Source organism: Juglans microcarpa x Juglans regia, chromosome 6D, assembly GCF_004785595.1.
Source record: "Juglans microcarpa x Juglans regia isolate MS1-56 chromosome 6D, Jm3101_v1.0, whole genome shotgun sequence".
Lineage (NCBI taxonomy): Eukaryota > Viridiplantae > Streptophyta > Magnoliopsida > Fagales > Juglandaceae > Juglans > Juglans microcarpa x Juglans regia.
In genome coordinates this window covers 10,334,163-10,357,604 of record NC_054604.1, presented here as the reverse complement: position 1 = coordinate 10,357,604, position 23,442 = coordinate 10,334,163, and the positions used below count along the sequence as shown (strand labels likewise).

Sequence of the window (23,442 nt, the reverse complement as noted above, 5' to 3'; positions counted from 1 at the left end):
AAGTGTTTGATATTGAAACTGTTAACAAAGAAGTATTATAACAAGGAAATATTTAAAGCTACGGTGAGGAAAGCATGGAGGCTTGAGATGCGAGTATGTTTCCATGATCTAAGTGCAGTTCTATTTTTTGTGGATTTCGATGACCGCCGAGATAAAGAACGTGTGATCAGAGAGGGCCCATGGTTGTTTGATAAGCAGCTTGTATTGATGAATGAGGTAGATGGTTGTCAATAGGTTCAACAAATTCAACTCACAAAGGCTTTGTTTTGGATTTGACTCCATGATCTTCCTCTTATGGCTAGGAACAAATATGTGGGACGTCTGGTAGTAAACAAAAGTGGCAAGGTAGAGGAGGTGGATCTGGATGAGGGTAAAATGGCTTGGGGGGAGTATATGAGAGTTCGAGTTGCTATTAATGTCCTATATCCTCTGTTACGAGGTACCAAAATTTTCATTGCTGTAGGTAAATTCTTTTGGGTTAGATTTTCTTACGAAAAACTTCCCAACTTCTGTTATGGGTTGTGTTGTCTTGGCCATGTTGATAAGGATTGCCTCTTATGGAAACAAATGTCTATGCAATCTGAAGGTGCAATCTGAAGGTGTTGATCTTCCATATGATGCATGGTTGAGAGCTACTGGTTTTGGAGATCATAGAAATGGTTGGAAGATGAGGGAGAATGTTCCAATGCGACAAAGATCACCTTCTGTGGGGATCTCAGCTCCGGTGAAGAACGGTGGAGAAGTTTCGACTAAGACAGCTAGAGAGTCTTCGATAGGAGGTGCAGGTGGTGTGAATTACGGAAGTGATTATCATGATGAATTTCAAAATGTAACAGCAACGGAGGTAATAGCCACATTGAATAAGGATAAGCAGTTGGAGAGTTTTGTGGAGAAGACTTCTGAGAAGATAGATGTTTAGGTTTTGGAAGGTGGTTTTGAGTTTAATGCAGTTGCTAACTGTTATGATAATGGGAGTGAAGAACAGTTACCTAGTAATGATGGGCCGGATAAGGATGGGCTTGCCTAGTCGAGAACGTCTGTTATATCTGCTCCTGTGCATGAGAAGTCCATGGCTATTGTATCAAGTGATGGGTCTACTGGGGTTCAAAGGCTGACTGAGAAGGACCTTGCTAAATGTGGGAAACCTGATGGTATTACTAGCAGAAAGTGGAAATGAGTGTCGTTTCTTAATGAAGCGACAGATCCGATGATAATAGCAAAACGGTCTTTGGGTGGTTTGAGGAAAAGGAAAGTGTTCTGTTATGATGAGGACGTGGGTGAGGAGACTAATGGCGGGTTGGCAAAGAGGCAAAATCTCACCACGTCTGCTGCGGGCGAGGATGTGGTTCCAACAGCAGAAAGATCGGCAATGGCTGGTGTCCAACGCCGCCAGGAGCTATGAAGATAATGAGCTAGAATGCCGATGGGCTTGGGAACCCACAGGGCATTCACCCTCTATGATATGATCAAGAAGGAAGGGCCCGATGTGTTGTTCTTGCAGGAAATTAGATTCACTGTCTGTGAGTTCGAGCAATGTAAATACAAATTAGATTTTTCTAATTGTTTACCTATTGGTTCTTTTGGAAGAATGGGGGGGTTTAGCAATGTTATGGGGGAAGGAGGTGGATTTGTCTATTATTAATTTTTCTAATTCTCATATTGATGTTGATGTCAAGTGTGATAATTTGAGGAATGGATATTGGTTTTTAACTGGAATATATGGAAACCCAAATGCGAATCAGGGATATAGGACTTGGGATTTGATTAGGTCTTTGTGTCTTAATAATGAGGATCCTTAGTTGATTTTGGGAGACTTTAATGAGGTATTACACCATCATGAGAAGAGGGGTGGGAGGCCTCGTCCTGAGAGGCATATTGCATTTTTTAGGGATGTGGTAGGAGAGTGTGGTTTGAGGGATTTGGGTTTTAAATGGTATCCTTTTACATGGTGTAATAGTAGAGAAGGGGCACAATGTATAATTAAGAGGCTAGATAGGTGTTTGGCTAACACTTCTTGGTGGCAAATATTTCCTAATGCTACTGTCACTCATGGTTTGATGGCATATTCGGATCATGTTCCTTTATGGGTGGATCTGGAGGGGGTAGTGGAGTCTTCAAAAACAAGGAAACTATTTAAGTTTAAGGCAATGTGGGTGGGTGAGCAAGCTTGTGAGGATATTATTAAAGAAACTTGGGGTATGTGTGCTTCTCAGACTAGTATGAGTAAGGTGGTGGATTTAATTAAAACTTGTGGATATCAGTTGGATGTTTGGAATAGGCACTCTTTTGGACATGTGCAAAAACAGCTTCATTAAGTAAAACAACATATGGTAATGCTTCATGAAAGGGATTATTTGGGTGCTAATAGAGATGAACATGAATTGGCAAGAGATGAAGTTCAAAAATGGCTTGAAAGGGATGAAATTATGTGGAGACAAAGATCGAAGGCTCTGTGCTCAAAGAAGGTGATCAAAACTCAAAGTATTTTCATATGAAGGCTTCTTAGAGAAGGAGGAAGAATAAGCTTGTAAAGCTACAAGATGATAATGGGTTTTGACATGAATCTGAAGGAATGGATAGGTTGACTATTGATTACTTTAGAAATCTGTTTACTTCTTCAAATTCGAGGGGTTCTTTGGATGTTTTGGAGCCTTTAGCTGGTAGAGTAACTAGTCAAATGAATGAGGATTTGAGCAAGGCCTATTCTGAAGATGAGGTAAAGGCTGCACTTCAACAAATGAACCCTACAAAAGCTCCTGGTCCAGATGGCATGTCTCCAATTTCTTTTCCAAAAATATTGGCATGCGGTGGGAGAGTCAGTGACTTCTGCAATCTTGGATGCTTTGAATTCATGTTATTTTCCAGCTGCCTTAAATCATACATATATTACTCTTATTCCAAAAAAGAATTCACCTTCAAAAGTTTGTGATTATAGGCCTATTAGTCTTTGTAATATGGCCTATAAATTGATTGCTAAGGTGATATCCAATAGATTGAAAACTGTCTTTTCTTTTGTCATTGGGGAGAGTCAAAGTGCTTTTGTCCCTGGTCGGCTAATCACAGATAATGTTCTAATTGCCTATGAGTTAGTTCATTATCTTAAACAAAAGAAGAGAGGAAAAATGGGGTTATGTCTCTAAAATTATACATGAGTAAGGCATATGACAAAGTTGAATGTAGTTTTATAAAATCAATGATGGAAGTCATGGGTTTCAATCAGAATTTTATCCACATGATCATGTATTGTGTCAGTTTAATTTCATTTTCTGTGTTCATAAATGGGGATCCTGATGTGCCTGTTTTACCAAGTAGAGGGTTGAGACAAGGGGACCCATTGTCCCCTATCTCTTTCTTATCTGTACTAAAGGCTTGACTACTTTATTAAAGGAAGCAGGGCTGAGGAGGGAGATTTCTGATCTTAAGATTTGTAGGGGTGCTCCAATCATTAATCATCTGCTATTTGCAGATGATAGTGTTATTTTTTGTAATGCCAAGGTGGGGGAAAATAGAATAGTGTAGGCTATTTTGAAAAAATATGAAGCTGTTTCTGGTCAAAGGATTAATAAGGAAAAGACTACTATGATTTTTAGTGGCAATGTTAGTAGGGAGGTTAGAGAAGAGATAAAACTATTGTGGGGGAAACAGTGAGATTCAATAGTATGAAAGATATTTAGGTCTCCCTCCAATTGTGGGTAGGTCAAGACATCGAACTTTTCATTCTATTAAACAAAAATTTTGGCAAAAACTTCAATATTGGAAATAAAATATGTTATCACAAAGGGGAAAGAAGTGCTATTAAAAAAAGTGGCACTTTCTATTCCAACTTATTCTATGAATTGTTTTCTTTTACCATCAAGTTTGTATTCTGATTTGTAGGGTTTAATGTCAAAATTCTAATGGGGACAAGAAGGAGATGAGAGAAAGATTCATTGGCTAAGTTGGTCTAGAATGTGTGAGGCAAAGTCATGTGGGGGAATGGGGTTTAAAGATATTAGGGTCTTTAATTTGGCTCTCTTGGCTAAACAAGGATGGAGGCTGATGCAAGATGAAAACTCTCTGATATTCAGATTGTTTAAAGCAAGATATTTCTCTCACTCAAGTTTTGAGCGAGATGTGAGATAAGTGGATCATTTAGTGTGAGAAGTTGCTATAGGTTCATCAAAGCAAGATTAGGCTCACATAGTGCAGAAGCCTCAACAACTGGTACTCATCAAATTCTATGGAAGCAGATTTGGAAGATGCCAATGCCAAGTAAAATTAAAATCTTTGCTTGGCGTGCTTGTAAATAAGGGCTTCCTACAAAAGAAAATTTAATGGAAAGACATGTACTAACTGAGGGGCCATGCTATTTTTGTGGTTTCCAGTGTGAAGATCTTCACCATGCTTTGGTCAGTTGTGATAGTATTAACAGTGTATGGAAATAGTTGATACCAGAAATGTCCATTGATGCTAGAATGAAAGTTTATGAAGTTGCTTTGAATGTATGTGAATGAATATTAAAAGATAAGATGCCACTTTTCTTCAGTTTGGCTAGGAGCTTTTGGTATAGAAGAAACAAGGTGGTGCATGATTAGGTGATGTTGAATCCAAAAAAGGTTGCTGAAAATGCTATTATCTTGTTTAAAAGAGGTTAGGATTAAACCAAGCATTCAGTTGAAGCATCATTTTCAATAGAAGCCTCCTCCAGTAGGTATGCTAAAGCTCAATGTTGATGGGACCATTTTTGGAGAGCTATGTAAATCAAGTATTGGTGCAATGCTGAGAGATGAAGAAGGAAATGTGATTATGGCTGCTAGTAAGATTGAGAACAAGGTTGAGGAAGCTGAAGCAAGTGAATTAACTGCAATGTTCTGAAGTCTTCAGTTGCGTGTTAGCATGGGCATTACAATACTTCTAGTAGAATCTGACTGCTTGTTGGCTATGGAGGCTTTACAGCAAAACAGTATGGAGTGATCGATGTTAGGATTGTTATACAGAGAGAAAATCTCTCTCTTCATGTTTTGTTGAATGTAGTTTTGTTTACGCTCATAGAGAAGGTATATGGCAGCACATAGATGGGATTGTATTTTAGACTTTCTTTCTCAAGTCCTTGGGCTTGATAAATGTCTGTAATTTTCTTTTATTAATGAAAGTTTGTTTTCTTATATATATATATATAATATATATATATATAAGTCTCTGAAAAGCGTTGCAGAAATAGTAATATGATGTTGGCAGTATATCTATGAAGCACTGCTACTTCTTATACTTGGCAAAAAATAGAAAATTTAAATTTGATTTTTTTTTCTCTCTTTTGTAAACCAATTCTGCTATAAGTACCCGGCGTTGGATACCTGTAGGGGAATCGGCTGACGTGGTTAGTACCATGTCAGCTGATATTATTAAAGAAAAAAAACAAAAAACGATTTCAGAAGCAAAGGAAACCTACCATCCTAGCCAACGCCAAAATGGGTCTCAGTGAGACAGTCTCACAAACAAATCCTCCATCCCAGGTCTTATTATTTGGGTAAAGTCTTAGAAGCAAATCCTCCAACTCACAATTCTGCAAAGTGGCTGCCTTTTTCATTTTTTTTTTTTTTTTTTTATCTTCTATGGCCTAGTATTTGAAACCACAGAAAGCCATAGACAAGTCAAAGAGTTTCACCCAAACACAGCGCAAACTAAACAGCCTCGCCCTCTCTCGCTCTCTGTTTTCTGCTTCAAAGATGGGTAGAGGAAAGTCCAAGGGCAAGCCCACCGATCACCGCAACTTCTCGACTCGCGAAGAAATGATTGCTGGTAGCTCTTCTCGCCCACGAACTTTTAAGAAGGAAGAAGTCAAAGAAGAGGTAGAAGAGTTTGAAGAGGAAGTAGAAGAAGAAGATAAAGAACCTGAGAAGCGAAAAGGCACCCAAGGTCTAATTGAGATTGAAAATCCCAATTCGGTGAAAGCAAAGAATGTGAAGGCAGGAAATGTTGATCTGGAGAAAACGACTGAACTCTCAAGGTGTGAAAGACAAGAGATAGAAAAATAAAAAGCACATGAGCGATACATGAGGCTGCAGGAACAAGGAAAAAAATGAAACGCCCCGTTTCATTTTGTACACATGGATGGCCGTGTACGCTGGGTTTCCCAACCCCGGGTGCAAGTAGCTTTTTTCTTTGTAAACTCTCTAGATCAGTGAGTCACAAATGACTAGCTAGTTCGGTTTGGTTTTTTGAACCAATCAAAAAATGGAAAACTTGTTCGGTCTCATTATTGTTGAAGAGGAATTGAGTGTCGAAGTTAATGGTACTGACACAAAACTTGTCAAAAGCACCAACATCTAAATGTTTTGTTTTGTTTTTTTTTAATGTTTCATGTGATGAAAGGAGAGCCTTGCCTTTGACCTTTGGCACTACCTTTATTAATTGCATCTAGTGGGATACATGGAGTAGTGTCCCTTTGATTGTACCTTACCTTCTCATGGAACTTTGGAGTCGATTTATAATCTTCCTTAAGCTATTATCAAGTAATTTTCAACTATTGTGAATAATTTAGGCTGTAGTTGTGGATAATAATTAGGAGTAATTTGTATACACTGTTTTGATGCAGTAATCTGGTCATGTCTAGTTAATTGTATATGTATATTTGCAGGTTTACTGCTTTGCTTGCTTTTTTTTATGATATTGTAGTAATTTGGCTTGTTGCTTTTCTTTTTTCAAAAGCACCACGAGCTGGGAATTATAGATAATAGCTATAGATTTTGCCCATGGACTGGAATATCTACGTGAGTATTGTTCAGTTCAAGTTATACATGATGATCGTAATCTGACAAACAAAGAGAACATTTTACCTAGGAGATTTCCTACCCGGATGAAAAATTATCATTGCAGGTTTCTCAAAACAAAAGCTTTCTTATGATTATGAGAGTTAAAAGTTTAACTAAATTAGTATCCAACAGTCATAAGACTTTTAGATCAATGATTGAATCTTTTATAATTAGTATTAGATTAGTAGAGACCATGTCACAAGTTCAAGTCACGAAAGGGACGACCTATATGCTGAATTAAAATATTTTGGTACTAAGTATGAGTGTAGTATTAATTCATTGAATACTGATAGATGAGTGAAGCTACTAAAAAAGAAAAAACTACTACTGGATCGGTGTCGATAAAGTAGGCCGCCGTGAACATCGAATTTAGAAACTTGATAGAATGATGTGATCTTGAAGATTAAAGATTTAACTAAATTAGAATACAGCAGTCTTACGAGCTTTAGATTAATGGTTGAGTATTTAACAAGCTTTTGACTGAAATCTGGGTATCCAGTTACAACTTGTGTGCGAATCCAATTTTACACATCCGTGACCCGCACCATACGGGTACATCCAGATACCCGGATGTACAGTATGAATTATTAATGTTGCCATGTGGTGGTGGAGCATCAATGATTAATATAACATCGTTGAAAAAAAAAAAAAAAAAGAAATGTATGATGTGAGGGTGATCTGTACCTCGCGTGGCTGCTGACACTAGTACAAGATTAATCCAGGATTAAAGAAGTAGCCAAGCGAGGGAATTAGAAGGCTAAGCAGTTCAGCGGCAAGTTTAGGTGATGGGATGAGACATAAAATTTTTATCTCATTATTATATTTTTTTTAAATCTTCATACAAATTAAATATAATAAATAATTCAATTTTTTTAAATCTCAATTCACCTTTTTTAAATTTTAAAATAATAATAATATTAAAACACAATATTTTAAACTCTCAAACAAAACATAAAATTTCCATCTCACCCCCCAAACCTGCAAAGGTTCAATTGCATTTTGTTTGATCCTTAGTACTGTCACAATAAGAAAATCACTTGTTTCCAGCGTTTAATTTTGCCGCAATTGGTATCTAAAATCACCGCATATAACTATTCCTAACGATTTATATGTCGTTGCACGCCCATTAAGCATTTATTTGTTTAGTTTAGTTTATAACTTCCCCCCCCCCAAAAAAAAAAAGTCATTGAGTACAGTATATATTTAGCAGCGCGTATGATTCATCATCATCATCGTCGTCGTCATCATATATTAAAGCAATATTTTCAATAAAATAATTTTACATAACTCAAAAAACAAGTTGCAAATTGATGGAAAAAAGAAGCCTTGGGACACCAATTGCTGTTACTTCAATAAATCATGAAAAAAGAGGATAATTGCATGCGCCTATAAGGTAGATAGATCGTCACATCGGCAAAACCTTATAAAATGAGGTGTCCCACGTCAAAGAGCATACCAGCTAATCTTTAACAAGCAACTTGCATACATATATGCACAATAAACATGATTCTTCAAACCCTTGGTTCAAGAGAGCCCCGGCAGAGAGAGAGAGAGAGAGAGAGAGAGAGATTAGGCAGATAAAGGTATTATAAATTCAAACCCTTGGTTCAAGAGAGCCCCGGCAACCCATAACTTTAAATTTGGCAAGTTCATCTCCTTTTCACAATCTCTCACCTATTTTGATCAAATGGCAACCAACGAGTTAGACTTATGAAAACTTGAAGGAACAGGAAAAAGAAGATTTAGGAAGAGGAAATATGGCATTATAGAAATAGAAAAAACCATACATTTAATGTGAATGTGAGTACAAATCTGTCAGAAACTGTGGCCAAGTTGGAACTCTGAACAATGAAGCCGGTAAGGGATTCAAGAGCTTTGTAAAGTGATAAAGACACCCCTCTTCCCTTGCTGCTCGCCAATCTCACATAAAACTCTCTTTCCTCCACTTGAAACACATCCATCTACATTGACACACGAACATTTCGTTAAGTACTTTCCCACGGCAGTATATAAAATGACTGAATGATTTCTTCCAAATAAATTAACCTGTATGATCTTCTTGCAAATCAGATGGTTGCCTTGTTGCACTTGAGTCTTCTTAGGGCTTTCATGAGTTGGTCCTTGATCATATATTTTTGATCCTGCTAAAGATGCTTCAAGACCCGCGATCTCAGCTTTCAGCTTCTTAGCCTTCATTTGCAGTTCTTGCACATAAAGCACAGCGTCTCCAACAATGGAGGCCTTGTCCATCTGCAGTACATGCATGTCCAACCAATATCGTTTATATAGTCATGCTCAAGATTTGCAACGAAATGTGCCATGCATGCAGCCATTCTATACATGGAGATCATAACTTCATGTCTAGGTAAACTGGAGTACTTCAATAAAAAAAAAAAAAAAAAAAAAAAAAAGACACTGGACTTCTAATTCCCTTTTGATTTCAGCAAAACTTCTTGATCATCTAGTTAGTTTAGTGCTCTTCGCAACATGGGTTAATTACTATATATGCAACCTAATAATGAATTGGATAATCATCATAATCAGAGATGCAAACAAATTATATATGTTCACCTAAAAGGGCCAGACATACTTTGGTTATGTTAGGGACCAAGGAACGCAATGCATAAAGCTTCTCCTTCATCCTTCCCCTTCTCCTACGCTCTGAGATCAAAGTTCTTGACCTATCAACCTTTCCTGATCTCTTTGTCGGCGTTGTAGTTGTCGTGGTGGTGGTAGCAGAAGAATCCTCGTCATCAATATCCTCTTCATGGTCCATCGCATTCCCTTCAAAACATGGCAACTTATGAAAAATCGAATGATCTGGGACGTCGGACACCATTGTTGCATTGTAATCATACATGTCCCCCGGCGGGGCCAATACTCCAAACTGGTTATCCATAAAACATCCATGGATAAGGTCATGAGTATCAAAATCCACAACTGGGTCTTCACATTCTCCTCGAATCAAATCGATGCATTGATTGAAGTTAGCCTCTTCGATGAAATCATGCAACGCATGATCAAAGTCATTGAGGTGCATCAATGAGTTTTCTGCAGAGGCATCCATGATATCCCTATCAAATTTCTCGAGGGGAAGAAGGGTTTACTACTACTAATTTGTTACGAGAACGTACATTAATCTTGAAATGGTTTATATATATATATATATATAATTTTTGGTGTGAACGGAATCAAATCGGACGTTTTCTATCCTACGGTTTAATACCATTAAAATATGGGGGGTTGACAAATCTGAGGATTTTAATACTGGGATTAAGGGAATCACTTGGTGTAATCATGTATCTCGTACTAGTATTTAATTAGCGTTGTTTATAATGATGCTTCCGACCAAGAAGAAACTGTACAGATAATTAAATTTTTTTTGTTTTTTTTTTACCCGATAATTGCTTTCTGTTGTCTAGGATTCCTTGTGGAGTGTTAGAAAATAGAAGAATACAGGGAGATTAGAAAGTCATGATGTGACAATTTACGATATTGCGCATGCGTTTGTTTTACTAGTTAATAACAAATTGATTCCGTTTAGACTCTTAATTTATACTCGAGGGTGGTTTGGATATTGAGATGAAATAGTTTTAGATGAGTTAAATAAAATATTATTAGAATATTATTTTTTAAAATTATTATTGTTTTGAGATTTAAAAAAGTTAAATTGTTTATTATATTTTGTGTAAAAATTTAGAAAACTTGTAATGATAATGAGATGAGATGAGATGAGATGATATCATTTATATATCCAAACAGTTTTAATTTAAATATAGTAGCGATTTCTCATATGAGATCGAACCTTTTAAACTTAATTTCTAAATACTAGATCGAGTTTAGAATACGAGAAATAAATATACGAAGTGTATCTTACAGTATTGTTTGAATATTTAATTTTTTAATATACTTAATTATGTGTCTAAACTCTAAAATTTGAGCACCAAGGAACGTCTATACATATGATGAGTTTGATATCTAACTTGAGTTGCTTCTAACCAAATTAACTCAAGCTTTTCATCTATATATATATATATATATATATATATATAGAACACAACAATTAATATATAAATGTTCAAGTTGAATGGGTAAAGCTAGCTAATTAGTAGTACTATTTGATCAATTCAACACCTAATTATAAAATAGCAGGCTTAAATTTCAACGCTCCAATTGTCAATACTTGTTGAGAGTCCTCATCCGTTTGATTTCAACAATCTAATTAAAGAAAGAAAAGAAATTATGTGTTTTCTCTTCTCTTTCTATTTTTTAACAATTTATTTAGGTTCAACCTCACAGTACTCACGGATAGGAACTTAGAGTAGTACTAGGGGAAATCATTATCATTATATATAGAGAAATTATTTGTACAGTTTAAAGATATACAAATATCGTGCATTCTATTTGAAAAAATAGATAAATATAAGATTTATATAAAAAAAACTCTACTTTTAATAATAAATCTTACTTTTTTCGAAATGGATTTGTACATACTAAAGCTCTACCTAGTATTACTTTTATATATATATATATATATATATATATATATATTATAAGAAACTCGAAACTTGAAATAACATTTTAGAGATAAAAACCTAGAGTATGCAAGTGTTAGACGTTTACAGTAGATCTAACACTTAGGGCAGGTTTGGGAGGTGAGATGAGAATTTTGTGTTTTGTTTGAGAGTTTAAAATATTGTGTTTTAATATTATTATTGAATTGGGATTTGAAAAATGTGAATTGAGATTTGAAAAAGTTGAATTGTTTATTATATTTTGTATGAAGATTTAAAAAAGGTGTAATGATGAGATGAGATAAAATGAGAATTTTGTGTCTCATCCTATCCCCCAAACCTGCCCTTAGAGTTCAGACAAATAATTATGATAATTAGAATACAACTCCTCTTAACTCGTTTATTTTTACAACTCATCTCATCTCACCTAATTATTAAGACTTTTTTAAATTTTTACATAAAATAAAATAAACAATTCAACTTTTTCAAATATTAAAATAAAAATAATATTAAAAAAAAATATATTCTAACAATATTTTATTTAACTTTTAAATCTAATTTCAATTCATCTCATCTCATATACGAAAACAAACGAGGCTATCTAGCAGTTAGGTACCTAGCTAACTTTTAACTATTTTCTTTTTTCAGATACCTAACTTTTAACTATCTAGCAGTTTTTGATCAATCGTAGGGTCTAATTTCTGTTTTCTTTTTCTTTTTATTCCCTTTGTATATATTGAACACAAATATTGGTCGGATTAATGTATCCAAATTTTTTGTATCTTGACATAAACAGATACCTAATTATATGCTTTATCATATTTTTATAAGGTGCGGATGGTATTTAAAATGATGTCATGATGAGTTCATCAAATCCTCTGTTTTTTTAATTTCCCTCCTTCTTCTTCTTTTGGATTGAACTAGAATTCTGAATACTCTAAACAAGATTTGCTTCAGTCTAGGTCATGTACTGGGTATCCTTGATTGGTGACGACACTTAAAAACTCCAATTGGCATAAGTTCTCTCTTCAAAATTAAATACTTGCATAGATAGAGACATGGAGGCAAGGTTAATGCGATTATGAGTAGTACCGTACTGTTGTTGCTTTTTTAAAAAGGAAGCGTGTCAAACAATACTACAAGCATGCGGGACAGGCCCCGACGCGACCTCCACAGCTTCCACCCTCCACATAATTTTATTTTAAGGGTGTGTGGCCAAAGCCTTCCACGGCTCTTGCATGTGTCTTATAGACAATTTTCCTATCTACTGGATTAATTCAGTTGAGACATTGCAATTAAAAGTATTATATTCAGAAAAATATATATTCAGAAGTGAAATTGAATTTCTGAAATAGAAGTTTTTCAGCTTGTTAAGTATATAATAAAAATAATTAACTCTACGTATTTTTTCTTATCAGTTTAAACTTTTGGTATAAGTGGAGATTTTACATGGTATCGAGATTCTAAATTCGAACCCTAACTTTATACTCTTCTAATTTATTTAATTAAATATTCTACATATTAAACCCACTCATTGAGGGAGAGTTTGGCATACACGTTAAGGAGAGTATTAAGAATATAATACAAATAATTAAATTAGTATTTTCTTATTAGTTTAAACTTTTAGAACAAGTGGAGATTTTACACTGCTGAAACTGATAATTTTAGATCCGGTTGGAGTTTCTTTGATGTGCATATTTGGGTTAGTATATTATGTAGATGAGATGAAAATGTATGAGAAATGCTTGCGAAAAGTTGTAAGAATGGGTTTTCCAATGTTTCTCAAATAAAAAATAAAATAAAATCATTTATATATTTACTAAAAGTCATTTATATATTTACAAAATAAATGTCCAACTCTAAAAGCTGCAAACCATAGCTGAGACCGTCTAGCTACCAAGAAGGAACTAAATTGGGCTACCCATGAACGGCCAGGCCTCTGGCCGCCATGTGGTGGCCCAAATTATACAGTTCATGGCAACTAGGCACTCTATTAAACTCTGGACTCAAATATTTAAAAAAAATACAAAAATACAAAATTATTCAAAATCACTGAGGCCATGTTTGGATTGAAAGATGAGATGAAATAAATTGAGATAGATTATGAATAAAAGTAAAATTTGTGAGTTAAAATTTGTAAATAATAATGAATAGTAGTGAGATTTCAACTCATTTCTCAATAAATAATAGTGAGATCTCAACTCATCTCTAAATTAAAACTGACTTTTACCTAAACATAAGTAAATAATAATAAAAGCAAATCGGTAGAAATCCTCCAATTATATTGGTGACTACAACATTTTTCTTATACTTTTTTTCCTGCATATTTGGAAGATTAGAGCTATTTTATTTATATTTGTGGCTGGATTTATTAAACATCCACGTAGTTGCTACTAGCATGCTGTTTGTTAGACATAAATTCAAACTTCTCATTAATGTAATTTCTTTTATCTAAAAATTTTTCTTTTATATAAAAATCTAAACTATGTATTCAATTCTATGACAATAATAAGGTAGTCTTCAAAAATAAATTTCTCACATTCTCCTTTTTTTCATTTCACATATTTCTATTGAATTTTGATCCACTACAAGAAATCAGACATTTTCAAGCATTCAAAATTGTAGCAAATACTCCCATAATTGTTGAATTTAATCAATTTCGGCATTTTTAATTTATTGCATTTTCGACAAAATTAAGCAGCCTTCAATTCTAATCAATTTTAGCGATAGACAAAAATCGTCGCAAAGATATACTATTCCCAATGATTTTTGTCCTCACAACTGTCTCAAAAATCAACAGAAATAGCATTTTCATTTACCATCAAATTGTTGAGAAAAGTCAATAGCGATGATATATATCATCTCAAAAGGTTAATAAATTGTCAAATATTTTTTTCAGCGGGTAATTGTCACCGAAAGAGAGCTTTTACGGCGATCACACTATAAATAAGTTTACTCAATGAAAAAAAAATCTATTTCCAGCAAATTTTACTCGTCGAAAAAGGTTTTTCAGAAAATTAAGGAAAAAAAAAAAGCACAAAAACAGAATACATAAAAAAATATAATACACATCCAAGTTCTTGCTCAAAAAAACAATTGCACAAGGGGGAAGCACAAAACCAATAACAGGTTGGTGTGCCAGATTAGAAGCATTCCAAGTGTCACCATGGTGGTGCCCACAATCATGACACCAACTTCAGCTATGCCTGCAAGAACGAACTGAATTTGGTTAGCAAGATTCTGAACACAATACACGGCTTATTTTTACATGATAACCAACCGATAAACATTAAGATAGTATTTTCCTAAAAGACACTTCCAAGAAGAAGAACAGGAGGAAGATACTTAACCATATGCATTGGCAATATCTATAGGGCTCTGAAAGGTGGCAACTACAGCTATACACATGATCATTAAAAACCAATTCATTACAAGGATGTAAATTCGACCCATTTTTCGTCTCAAGGTGTGAATTATCTTCAGCCTCGGGAAGTATCCAAGAGCCATAGACTGTTTCACACATGAAAAGGTAGCAGATATCATTACTTGGTTGGCAATCATGGCAACAAGGGTTGTTATCACAAAAAGGCAAGAATAAAGCATCTATTTGTTCACAAGATCCGGGAACAAGAGGTGTCAATATGAGTGCTTAATCTAAACACATTTTTCTTGTGTATAACACGAAATATTGGATTTGTTTGACATATGTAAGCACCCACATCAATAAAAGATGTTACCTGGAGTCATAGAATATTCTTTCTACAAAATTTGGGTATTTCATCAGATAAGCAGGTTGTACCCTGTAAGCAAGAAGAAGATAGGGAAATACCACACAAGTAAAGGCGATCTGGATAAATAGTATAGATTATTTATAAAGAGCCTCTTGTAAAGCAAATACATGAATTTATGATCCACGAATGATCCATCCTTTGATTGACTAGACGTACGTAGTTGTCTTTGTTTTCTTTTCATTCTCTACTAGCTAGGCAAAAAGGGTATAATATTAGTTCCAGTACGCACTTGATGGTGAAGATTTGTGAATATTTTCAGGATCTGTAGAAATCAAAGGGGTGCTACTCCAATAGGGGTGCTACTCCGATAGACATGAAGACATTAGAAACACCTATAATCATCTTGTAATCTCACAAGTTAGACCTTATAACCAATTATCTCCAAGAAATTCAAGCCCATGCGAAAGCATTAGTAGTGTATACTATAAAGGCTTTGTGTTGAAATATTGATTGAGTTTCCAAGCCAATAAATTACATAAATGGTTTCAGATTTATATCCTATTGGAGATAAAAGAAATTAATAAAACACAGAAACTCTATCAATGACAGGAGTAGAAACTAAGTGAAACTAACCCAACAATAAAAGCACAATCATCAACTTGGCATGAAAGAAAAATCTAAGGAAATACAGAACATAATGCACAAAACCTCACAATATAAATCCCAAACTATTTAGGCAGCACATTCTGCTGCAATGACTCAACACAAGTGAGAAAAGACATGCATTCCACTCGAGCATTTTCAGGACCAATAAAACTTTACAATGTAAAACATGATTAAAAACTACAAAGTATGACTAAACTTTGGCAATGCATGTTAAATGATCTAATTTGAATTCTGTCCATGCTAATCTACACATGACCTACAATGTATTTTACATCTCATTTTGACAGTAGAAGCATGACATAACAAGCACTTTTAGTTGGAGCCAAAACCACTGCAATTTCTGATTTTCTTTTTCATTTCATGGTAAAACTAATGTAAAACTTGTTCACACAACTCAACTCATTCTCTATCTATTCAAACAATAATACAATGAAAACACCTAATATGCGTGCGGAAAATAAACATATGGAAGGGATATCCACATACAGTGCATGGCATAAACACAAGAAGAATTTATTGTGGATTGATGCATACACAATGTAGTCTACAAGTTCTTGGATAATCATGACTCAGGCCATACCTCTCACCATAGATCAGAAATTGTCTACCTATATCTTCAGATGCAAGAATCTACAAAATACACATATATATATACAAGTTATAAAATAAATAAGTACTGATCAGGAATAAATAAATTCAGGAATAATATGTCAAAAACAAGGCCCAAGATTTAGATGTCGCACTGAAAAGACAACGCTACCCAACATAAAGGTGTGGCGACAACCTTCTTGAGGAGTTGCAACTGAGATAAGCTCATTCACCACTATTTTGATGGCTTGTGACACGAAATCAGAACCCTGAATTCAGGAAAAAAAAAAGGAAAAAAAAAGGAAAAGAAAAAAAAAAAATCTTTAAGTGGAAATATACTATGGACAGAACAAACAAATAAGATCCAGAAATAGGAGCACTCTAAAGACTTCCTGGAACCCAACAATTTTGAAGATTCTTCTAAAAATGGATAATTGCTTGCACATGACCATGGCAAGCAAAGGACTATATGACCTTTATGCATGCAGAAAAAAGGGAAATGAGGTATGTCTTGCCATAATAACTTTCCAACAGATCACAATACCTCAATGACAAGTACCATAAAAAACAGATTGCAATCATGCTGTCACTTAACCATGCTATGGAATCAAACAGCTCATATTAAAAGAGGGGGAAAAAGACAGAGAGAAAGGAGTAAAAACACCCCCTCACCCCCATATTGAACCAAAGCAACCCGTGTCCAACCTAGATTAGACACCCCACTTAATGGTATCATAAAAAACTACAACCTCGTGCTCGTTAACCATCAAATATGCACTTCAGCTTCTGATAAGCATTTCCTTTCCCTTCTTGGGGAAAGAAGGATAAAATAAAAACCATTTGTACATTTTCTAACATTTCTTCACCCATATGGGATACCCATTTTTATCTCTCAAGAGTACATAAAAATAGACTAAAAAATATTTTTACAAGTCATTCTCTGGAGAATCTATGGAGTACTTTGATTTTGGTTTGACACCAAATACATACTATAAAGAAAACCAGTGAACATGCAGAAAATATAAACTGAGATATTCCACTCTTACAATATATCATGAAACTATAAATTTCTGATCTACCCAATTAATAAAAGGTGAAAATAGATGGTTCACCGTGGTAGCTTGGATGCCAAATATGCCAGTATTTTTGTAGATGCTGCTGAATGCAGAAATTGACTGAAATTGTGGATACTCATTAAAAACACGAAGATCTGCTCATCATATCAGCATACTTAGATTACAACTGAGAAAGAACCAAAAAATAAAAGGAGCAAATGCATCAAGGATCGACGCATAAACCATTTTTGTTACAAACATAAAATAGAGAAAACCTAATAACCATATGTTTTGTAATCTATTAACAACACCATAATAAAATAAAAAAGCTAATCTATGAACAAGTTTCAAAACCAATAACTTAAATGTATTATAGGTCTTAGTCACACAACTATTTGAGAAGCTACATAGGCGTGAATACGTCCCCTTTCCAGGTCCACCAGCTGAAAAGGGTCCTCCACCTCTTGACAGCACCTACAGTAAAAGATTTATTATTGCTTCCAACATTGAGGCCAAAATGAAATAGAGCAAAATAATGTGAATAAATATTGAGGAACAATGTCAATAGCAAAACCAATAGAAGATTTCAGTTTATAAGCACATGGATTTACTGGAAAAACTCAATATCCAGACCTCATAGTCAAATTTATAGCTTCCTTCTCCTTATGCCAGCCACCAGGAAAGTTCAAATGCAAGAGCAAAATGGGTTCTCTGGTCGAACAAGGGAACATCAAGGTTAAAACACATTCTAGATGGATGGAAAATACTAGAGAGATAAACTTATTTTGATAAGTAATACATAAGGAATACACAAGCACAAATCGAAGGACAAGCAAAAATCAGAGGGGGGTTATGACTGAGAGACATGAGTTAGAGAGAGAGAGAGAGAGAGAGAGAGAGAGAGAGAGAGAGAGATGAATGGAGACTAAAATATTGAAATACAAACTCACCGGTGTCGGTGAGGCGGCGAGAAACTCACCGGAGTGAACAATTGCAACTTGCAGTGGAGAACATAATAGAGAGTAGGGGTGAAAACCGATATTGTCGGCGCGGTTTTTGGGCAAAATTGACGCCGACTGACGTATAAAAAACTGGGGGAGCAACTGACCGTAGCCTGTCAATGGAGAGGAGGAAACCAATCGAGGAGATTCTCGGTCGACGTCGGTTCCCCTAGCGGCGAGATTCTATTGAGAGAGAGAGTTCAAGAGTTGCAGAAGAGAGAGAGAGTGAGAGTTGCAGAGGAGATCGGGAAATGGAAGAAGGTTGGAAAATAAGAAGACCCCATACCGAAACGACACCATTCCACATAAGTTTAAGTGGAACGGCGTCGTTTGTATTATCTATCATATACTTATAAATATAAAATGTGTATATTAAAAAAAAATCAGTTTTATTATATCAGTCAGTTCAGTGGTCTGGCCCAGCCTTAAATCTGGACAAACAGCTGAATGTCGGTTCTTGCAATATTCCACCGCACGCCGGCCGGTTCTCTATTGGTTTCGGTCGGTTCCTGACGCGGCCGACCATTTTACGTCGGTGGCAGTCGATTGCGTCAATTTCTGTATAGCCTTAACAGAGAGAGAAAGAGATTAGAGAGAGATAGACGGGGAGTATCGGGAAAGGTGGGAAAATTCAGGCGCGAGGGGTAATATTGAAAACAGGCTATTGCCGACAATTTTGTCTCGCCGCAAATAAGCAGTAATTGGCCACAAATTAGTCGACAATATGGATTTTAAGACAAATAGTTTCACTGCAAAAAGTATATACTGTGGCAATTTTCCTATTCGATGGGAAGAAAATGCCGCCACAGTAAAAACATTTTGTTGCGATGATAAAAGTCGTCAAAATAGGTATAAAAGTCGCTGCAAAATGTTAACAATAAATTCTCCCCCAGCATTTTCCAACTTCGCACTGGAATTCAACGGCAAAATGGAAATCGTCGTAAATAAGGACTATTTGGGTCAATTTTTTTTTTTTGCAACGATCTTAAAATCATTGGAAATGACCTATTTTCTTGTAGTGTGAACTGTATCACAATACCAAAGCTAAATCTAAATTCTAACCCTGACTTAAACTCATTTAACAAAGTATTTTATGTGTTGAGCCCATTTTATCATAGGAGAGTCTCATCCACGTGGAAGGAGAGTGCAAGGCAAAAGTTAAATAATTAATTTCACTTCTTTCTATAAATATAAATTTTTAAGACGAATGATAATTTTTCACTATTTAGTTGGAATTTTATCATTGTTACAACAACGTTGGAGGAATATTTCACTAGGGGTGCTACCCGTCCCCGCATGGGCAGGATGGCGAGTTTCACCCCTGTCCCCTGTCCCCTGCCTCGGAGTGCGGGGGCGGGGTACCCCGTCCCGGATAATGGGGTGTAGGTAAGGGGATCATCCGTTCGACCTCTCACTCCCTACTGGGCCAAAGACTCAGAAACCTCTGAAATGGACCTAAAATGGCCCAGAGACAGCTTCTGAGCCATTTTGGGCCCATAAAATTAGAAGTTTAAAAAAATAAAAATAAAAAGAGTTAAAAAAAGAAAAAAATTACATAAATAAAAATAATATATACATGATACAAATTTATATATTAAGACTCTAATGAAGTACAACTACAGACTACAAGTCTACTACCTAATAAACTAATAAATAATAATAATAACTAAGCTATTACATAAATAAAATGGAAAGTCTAAATAATTACAAAATTACAAATAAAAAAGTGTCCAAGGGACATTGTATCAACATTACAAAATTATAGATCAAATACATAATACGTACGACTGATTCAAATTTCAATATTCTAAGAAATTAAGAATCTAAAATAGAGGTGAGCTGTTTGGGCATTTGACTATGACATTTGGGGCGGCCCAGATGGGTAGTCTTTTGAGGCTTGAACACATATTCATATTGCAGTAGAGGTAGATATCGTCCGAGTTGTCTCATGTGTTACTACAACAATCAATAATAAAAATAAAAACAACAATTACCAGATAGTCCAGATCCAGACTGATCATCACCCTCTTCGTCGGTTTCTTTAAAATTTAAAACAACTGAAACATAAATTTCATTTCCTATTGTCTAACTCTATGTGCATATCAATACTTTCATAGTTGTAGGAGACAATGAATTACGGAAAGGATCTAATATGTGTCATCTAGTACTAAAGGCAGACTCTGAGGCAACGGTGTTAATAAGGATGGCCAACATATAACGGGCAATGTTAGAAAGGATGAGATATTTATTTGATGCTGTCTTCCACCATCCTAATATGTTGAAACCATCATCATCTTGGATAAGATCTCCTGATAAATAATTGTCCAACTCTGAAACCACCTCCGTAGATTGACGGATTAGTGTGAAATTATGTGCGAGGATCTTAGTCCATGCCAATCTATGTTTCTTTTGGACTAGATAATTGCTTTCTATTGTCTAGGATTCTTTGTGGAGTGTTCAGAAAATAGAAGAATACAAAGAGTTCATAAAGTCATGATGTGACAATTTACGATATTGCGCATGCGTTTGTTTTACTAATTAATAACTAATTGATTCCGTTTAAACTCTTAATTTATACTTGAGGGCTGGTTTGAATATTGAGATGAGATGCGATAGTTTTAGATGAGTTGAATAAAATATTATTAGAATATTATTTTTTAATATTATTATTTTTGAGATTTAAAAAAGTTGAAGTATTTATTATATTTTATGTAAAAATTTATAAAATTTGTAATTATGATGAGATGAAATGAGACTATCTCTATATCCAAATAGGGCCTTTTTTAATTTAAATATAGTATCGATTTCTCATGTGAGATCGATCCTTTTAAACTTAATTTCTCAATACTAGAGTTTAGAGTGCAAGAAATAAATATATGAAGTGCATCTTACGGTATTGTTTGAATATTTAATTTTTTAATATACTTAATTATGTCTCTAAACTCTTAATATTTGAGCACCAAGGAACGTCTATACATATGATGAGTTTGATATCTAACTTGCGTTGCTTCTAACCAAATTAACTCAAGCTTTTCATTTATATATCTCTTTATATATATAAAAAGTCTATGAAATAGAATTTTTTTGTTTTAATAATTTTTATTATTTTTCTGTTAAAATTTAACGCCGCTCGTCTAAAACCTTCCGTGAACTATGAAATTTCCATCTGTCAGCAGCATCATTTCACATCACCATTGCATGAATAGAGAAAAATCATTATAAAAGCAATTGCTGCAATAAATCCTCGGGAATAAAAGAAAAACAGATTTATGAAAGTAAATAGTATATTTATTATTAAACAGTAAAAAAAATTCAAAAAAAAAATTCAAAAAACAGAGGACGCTGCAGATTAAAAAGATGGTTACTCAATTAACGGGGTAACTCAATTACGAGTCTTTTCCTTCTGCATATTGCTCTTCTTTAAAGGTGATTTTTCTGAGAAAAAAATTTTGCTTCTTAATTTTATTTGTCATTTCTTCTTTTCCCATTTATTTGTTTGATCATGTGCGTGCATATGGTTTTAAGTATAGTATTTTCTACCTTTCATTTTTTTTTTTTTTTTTGTTACAACTATTCTTATTATTGTTATTTTTGATGATTAGGTTTCATATATTGTCAGTTAAAAGACTTTCAGAACTGAATATTTTTGTTTCATCTTTATAAGTGTACGGTAATATTGATTTTGAAAGTTTTTCTAAGGGTGAGTTTAGATGTTAAAGTGAGTTGAGTTGAATTGAATTGAGATAATAAAATATTGTTAAAATATTATTTTTTAATATTATTATTGTTTTGGAATTTGAAAAAGTTGAATTGTTTATTATATTTTGTATTAGAATTTGAAAAAGTTATAATGATGAGTTGAGAGTAGTTTATATTCCAAACGAAGCCTAAATAAATTATTTTCTAGATTTTTTTTTATTATTATTTATTTCAGTCCGTCAGGTAATTCCAACAATTATATTCACCCAACAGATCTTATAACATATTTCAAAAGTAAAAAATTTCAATTGCTTTGTACAGTCTTTTATAGCTTCAGGTATTTTATTAAACTTCTTAAGTTCTTTTTTTTGTCGTTTATCTTCAAATCTTTTGGTTGAGTCTGGACATTTCTGCTTATAATCTTTGTAAGTGTATGTTATTATTATTTTTGTGTCGTCATTTGTTATATAATTCTTTCCCTATTTTATAGAATTGTGAGTGTGTTGTAGAAGTTTTTGTCACAAACCAAGCAAATCATACAATATATACAACTTAACATAAATTGTGAGTGTATTATAAAAATCATCTAAAAAACAAATATAGTGTGGAATTTTCTCTTTTTGAATTATTATTTTTCTGTTTAATATTGTGTTTGTAGCTTCGTTGGTGTTGTGTGTAAGGTCGGTATTGTGTTCGATCAGAATTATTAAATTATGTCTATGCATTAAATTATTAATTGAATCTTTTTTTATAAAAACTGTATTATTTCTTACAAATAATTATTTCACTAAACTTGGCAAACGCGCTTAGTACGTTGCTCTGTACTATATATATATATATATATATATATATATATATATATAAAGCGGCTATCAAATGAAAAACCTTGTTTTAACGGTTTTTATCTTTTTTCCATTAAAGTTAACGTTGTTCAAAATCTGTATTTATGATCTATAGAGTTCATAAATTCTCACTGCCTTTGCTTTAAATCATAGTGATCCGCTCAAGATCTTTCCTTTTGTTTTTTCTTTTAGCACAAATCTCAATGTCTCTCTCCCATATGAGGCAGTTGTCTCTCAATTTCTCCTCTTCTTATAATTTTTTTATTTAATTATGTTTTTAATAATGTAGATATTTGTAGACACAATATGAATATATGTAGATATAGCAGGTTAAAGTTCTATTTTAAAAAACTTTCACCGTTTTTAACTTTGTTATGAAATTTTAGTATTGAAATTTGCATTATTAATTTAAGTTTTCGTTAAATTTTAAATTTAAGCATCTTTTTTTTGGATTAAAATTTTTAGATATTTGAGAACCTCTTTATGATTAAGGAAGCGTTTTTTAATGATGTACTAAATTTATTTTATTTTCAGCATTATCCTATATAGAATTGT

General features: G+C 34.0%; 2 protein-coding genes and 1 long non-coding RNA gene across 3 annotated transcripts; 1 reads left to right on the top strand and 2 right to left on the bottom strand.

Moving 5' to 3' along the window:
• Positions 1-5,639: 5,639 nt before the first annotated feature.
• Positions 5,640-6,063, top strand: LOC121268856 (28 kDa heat- and acid-stable phosphoprotein-like). The gene has a single exon (XM_041173120.1). The coding sequence runs from the start codon at positions 5,706-5,708 to the stop codon at positions 6,012-6,014; it is 309 nt and encodes a 102-aa protein (XP_041029054.1). The 5' UTR covers positions 5,640-5,705; the 3' UTR covers positions 6,015-6,063.
• Positions 6,064-8,161: 2,098 nt separating this feature from the next.
• LOC121235808 (transcription factor FER-LIKE IRON DEFICIENCY-INDUCED TRANSCRIPTION FACTOR) lies at positions 8,162-9,903 on the bottom strand. The gene is made up of 4 exons (XM_041132232.1): positions 9,382-9,903; positions 8,838-9,041; positions 8,579-8,752; positions 8,162-8,465 (listed from the first exon to the last, which is right to left on the bottom strand). Exons 1-4 carry the CDS (start codon positions 9,856-9,858, stop codon positions 8,361-8,363), a joined length of 960 nt encoding a protein of 319 aa, XP_040988166.1. The 5' UTR covers positions 9,859-9,903; the 3' UTR covers positions 8,162-8,360.
• A 7,469-nt stretch (positions 9,904-17,372) lies between these two features.
• LOC121235667 lies at positions 17,373-17,811 on the bottom strand. The gene is made up of 2 exons (XR_005934587.1): positions 17,753-17,811; positions 17,373-17,532 (listed from the first exon to the last, which is right to left on the bottom strand). It is a non-coding gene; the product is annotated as an uncharacterized LOC121235667 (long non-coding RNA).
• Positions 17,812-23,442: the final 5,631 nt, after the last annotated feature.

Coding starts and splice junctions, on each gene's coding strand:
- LOC121235808 (XM_041132232.1), bottom strand. CDS start 9,858: ATGGATGCCTCTGCAGAAAACTCATTGATGCACCTCAATGACTTTGAT. Junction 9,042..9,381: donor TGGTCCCTAACATAACCAAA/GTATGTCTGGCC, acceptor CATGTACTGCAG/ATGGACAAGGCCTCCATTGT. Junction 8,753..8,837: donor TTTGCAAGAAGATCATACAG/GTTAATTTATTT, acceptor GTGTCAATGTAG/ATGGATGTGTTTCAAGTGGA.
- LOC121268856 (XM_041173120.1), top strand. CDS start 5,706: ATGGGTAGAGGAAAGTCCAAGGGCAAGCCCACCGATCACCGCAACTTC.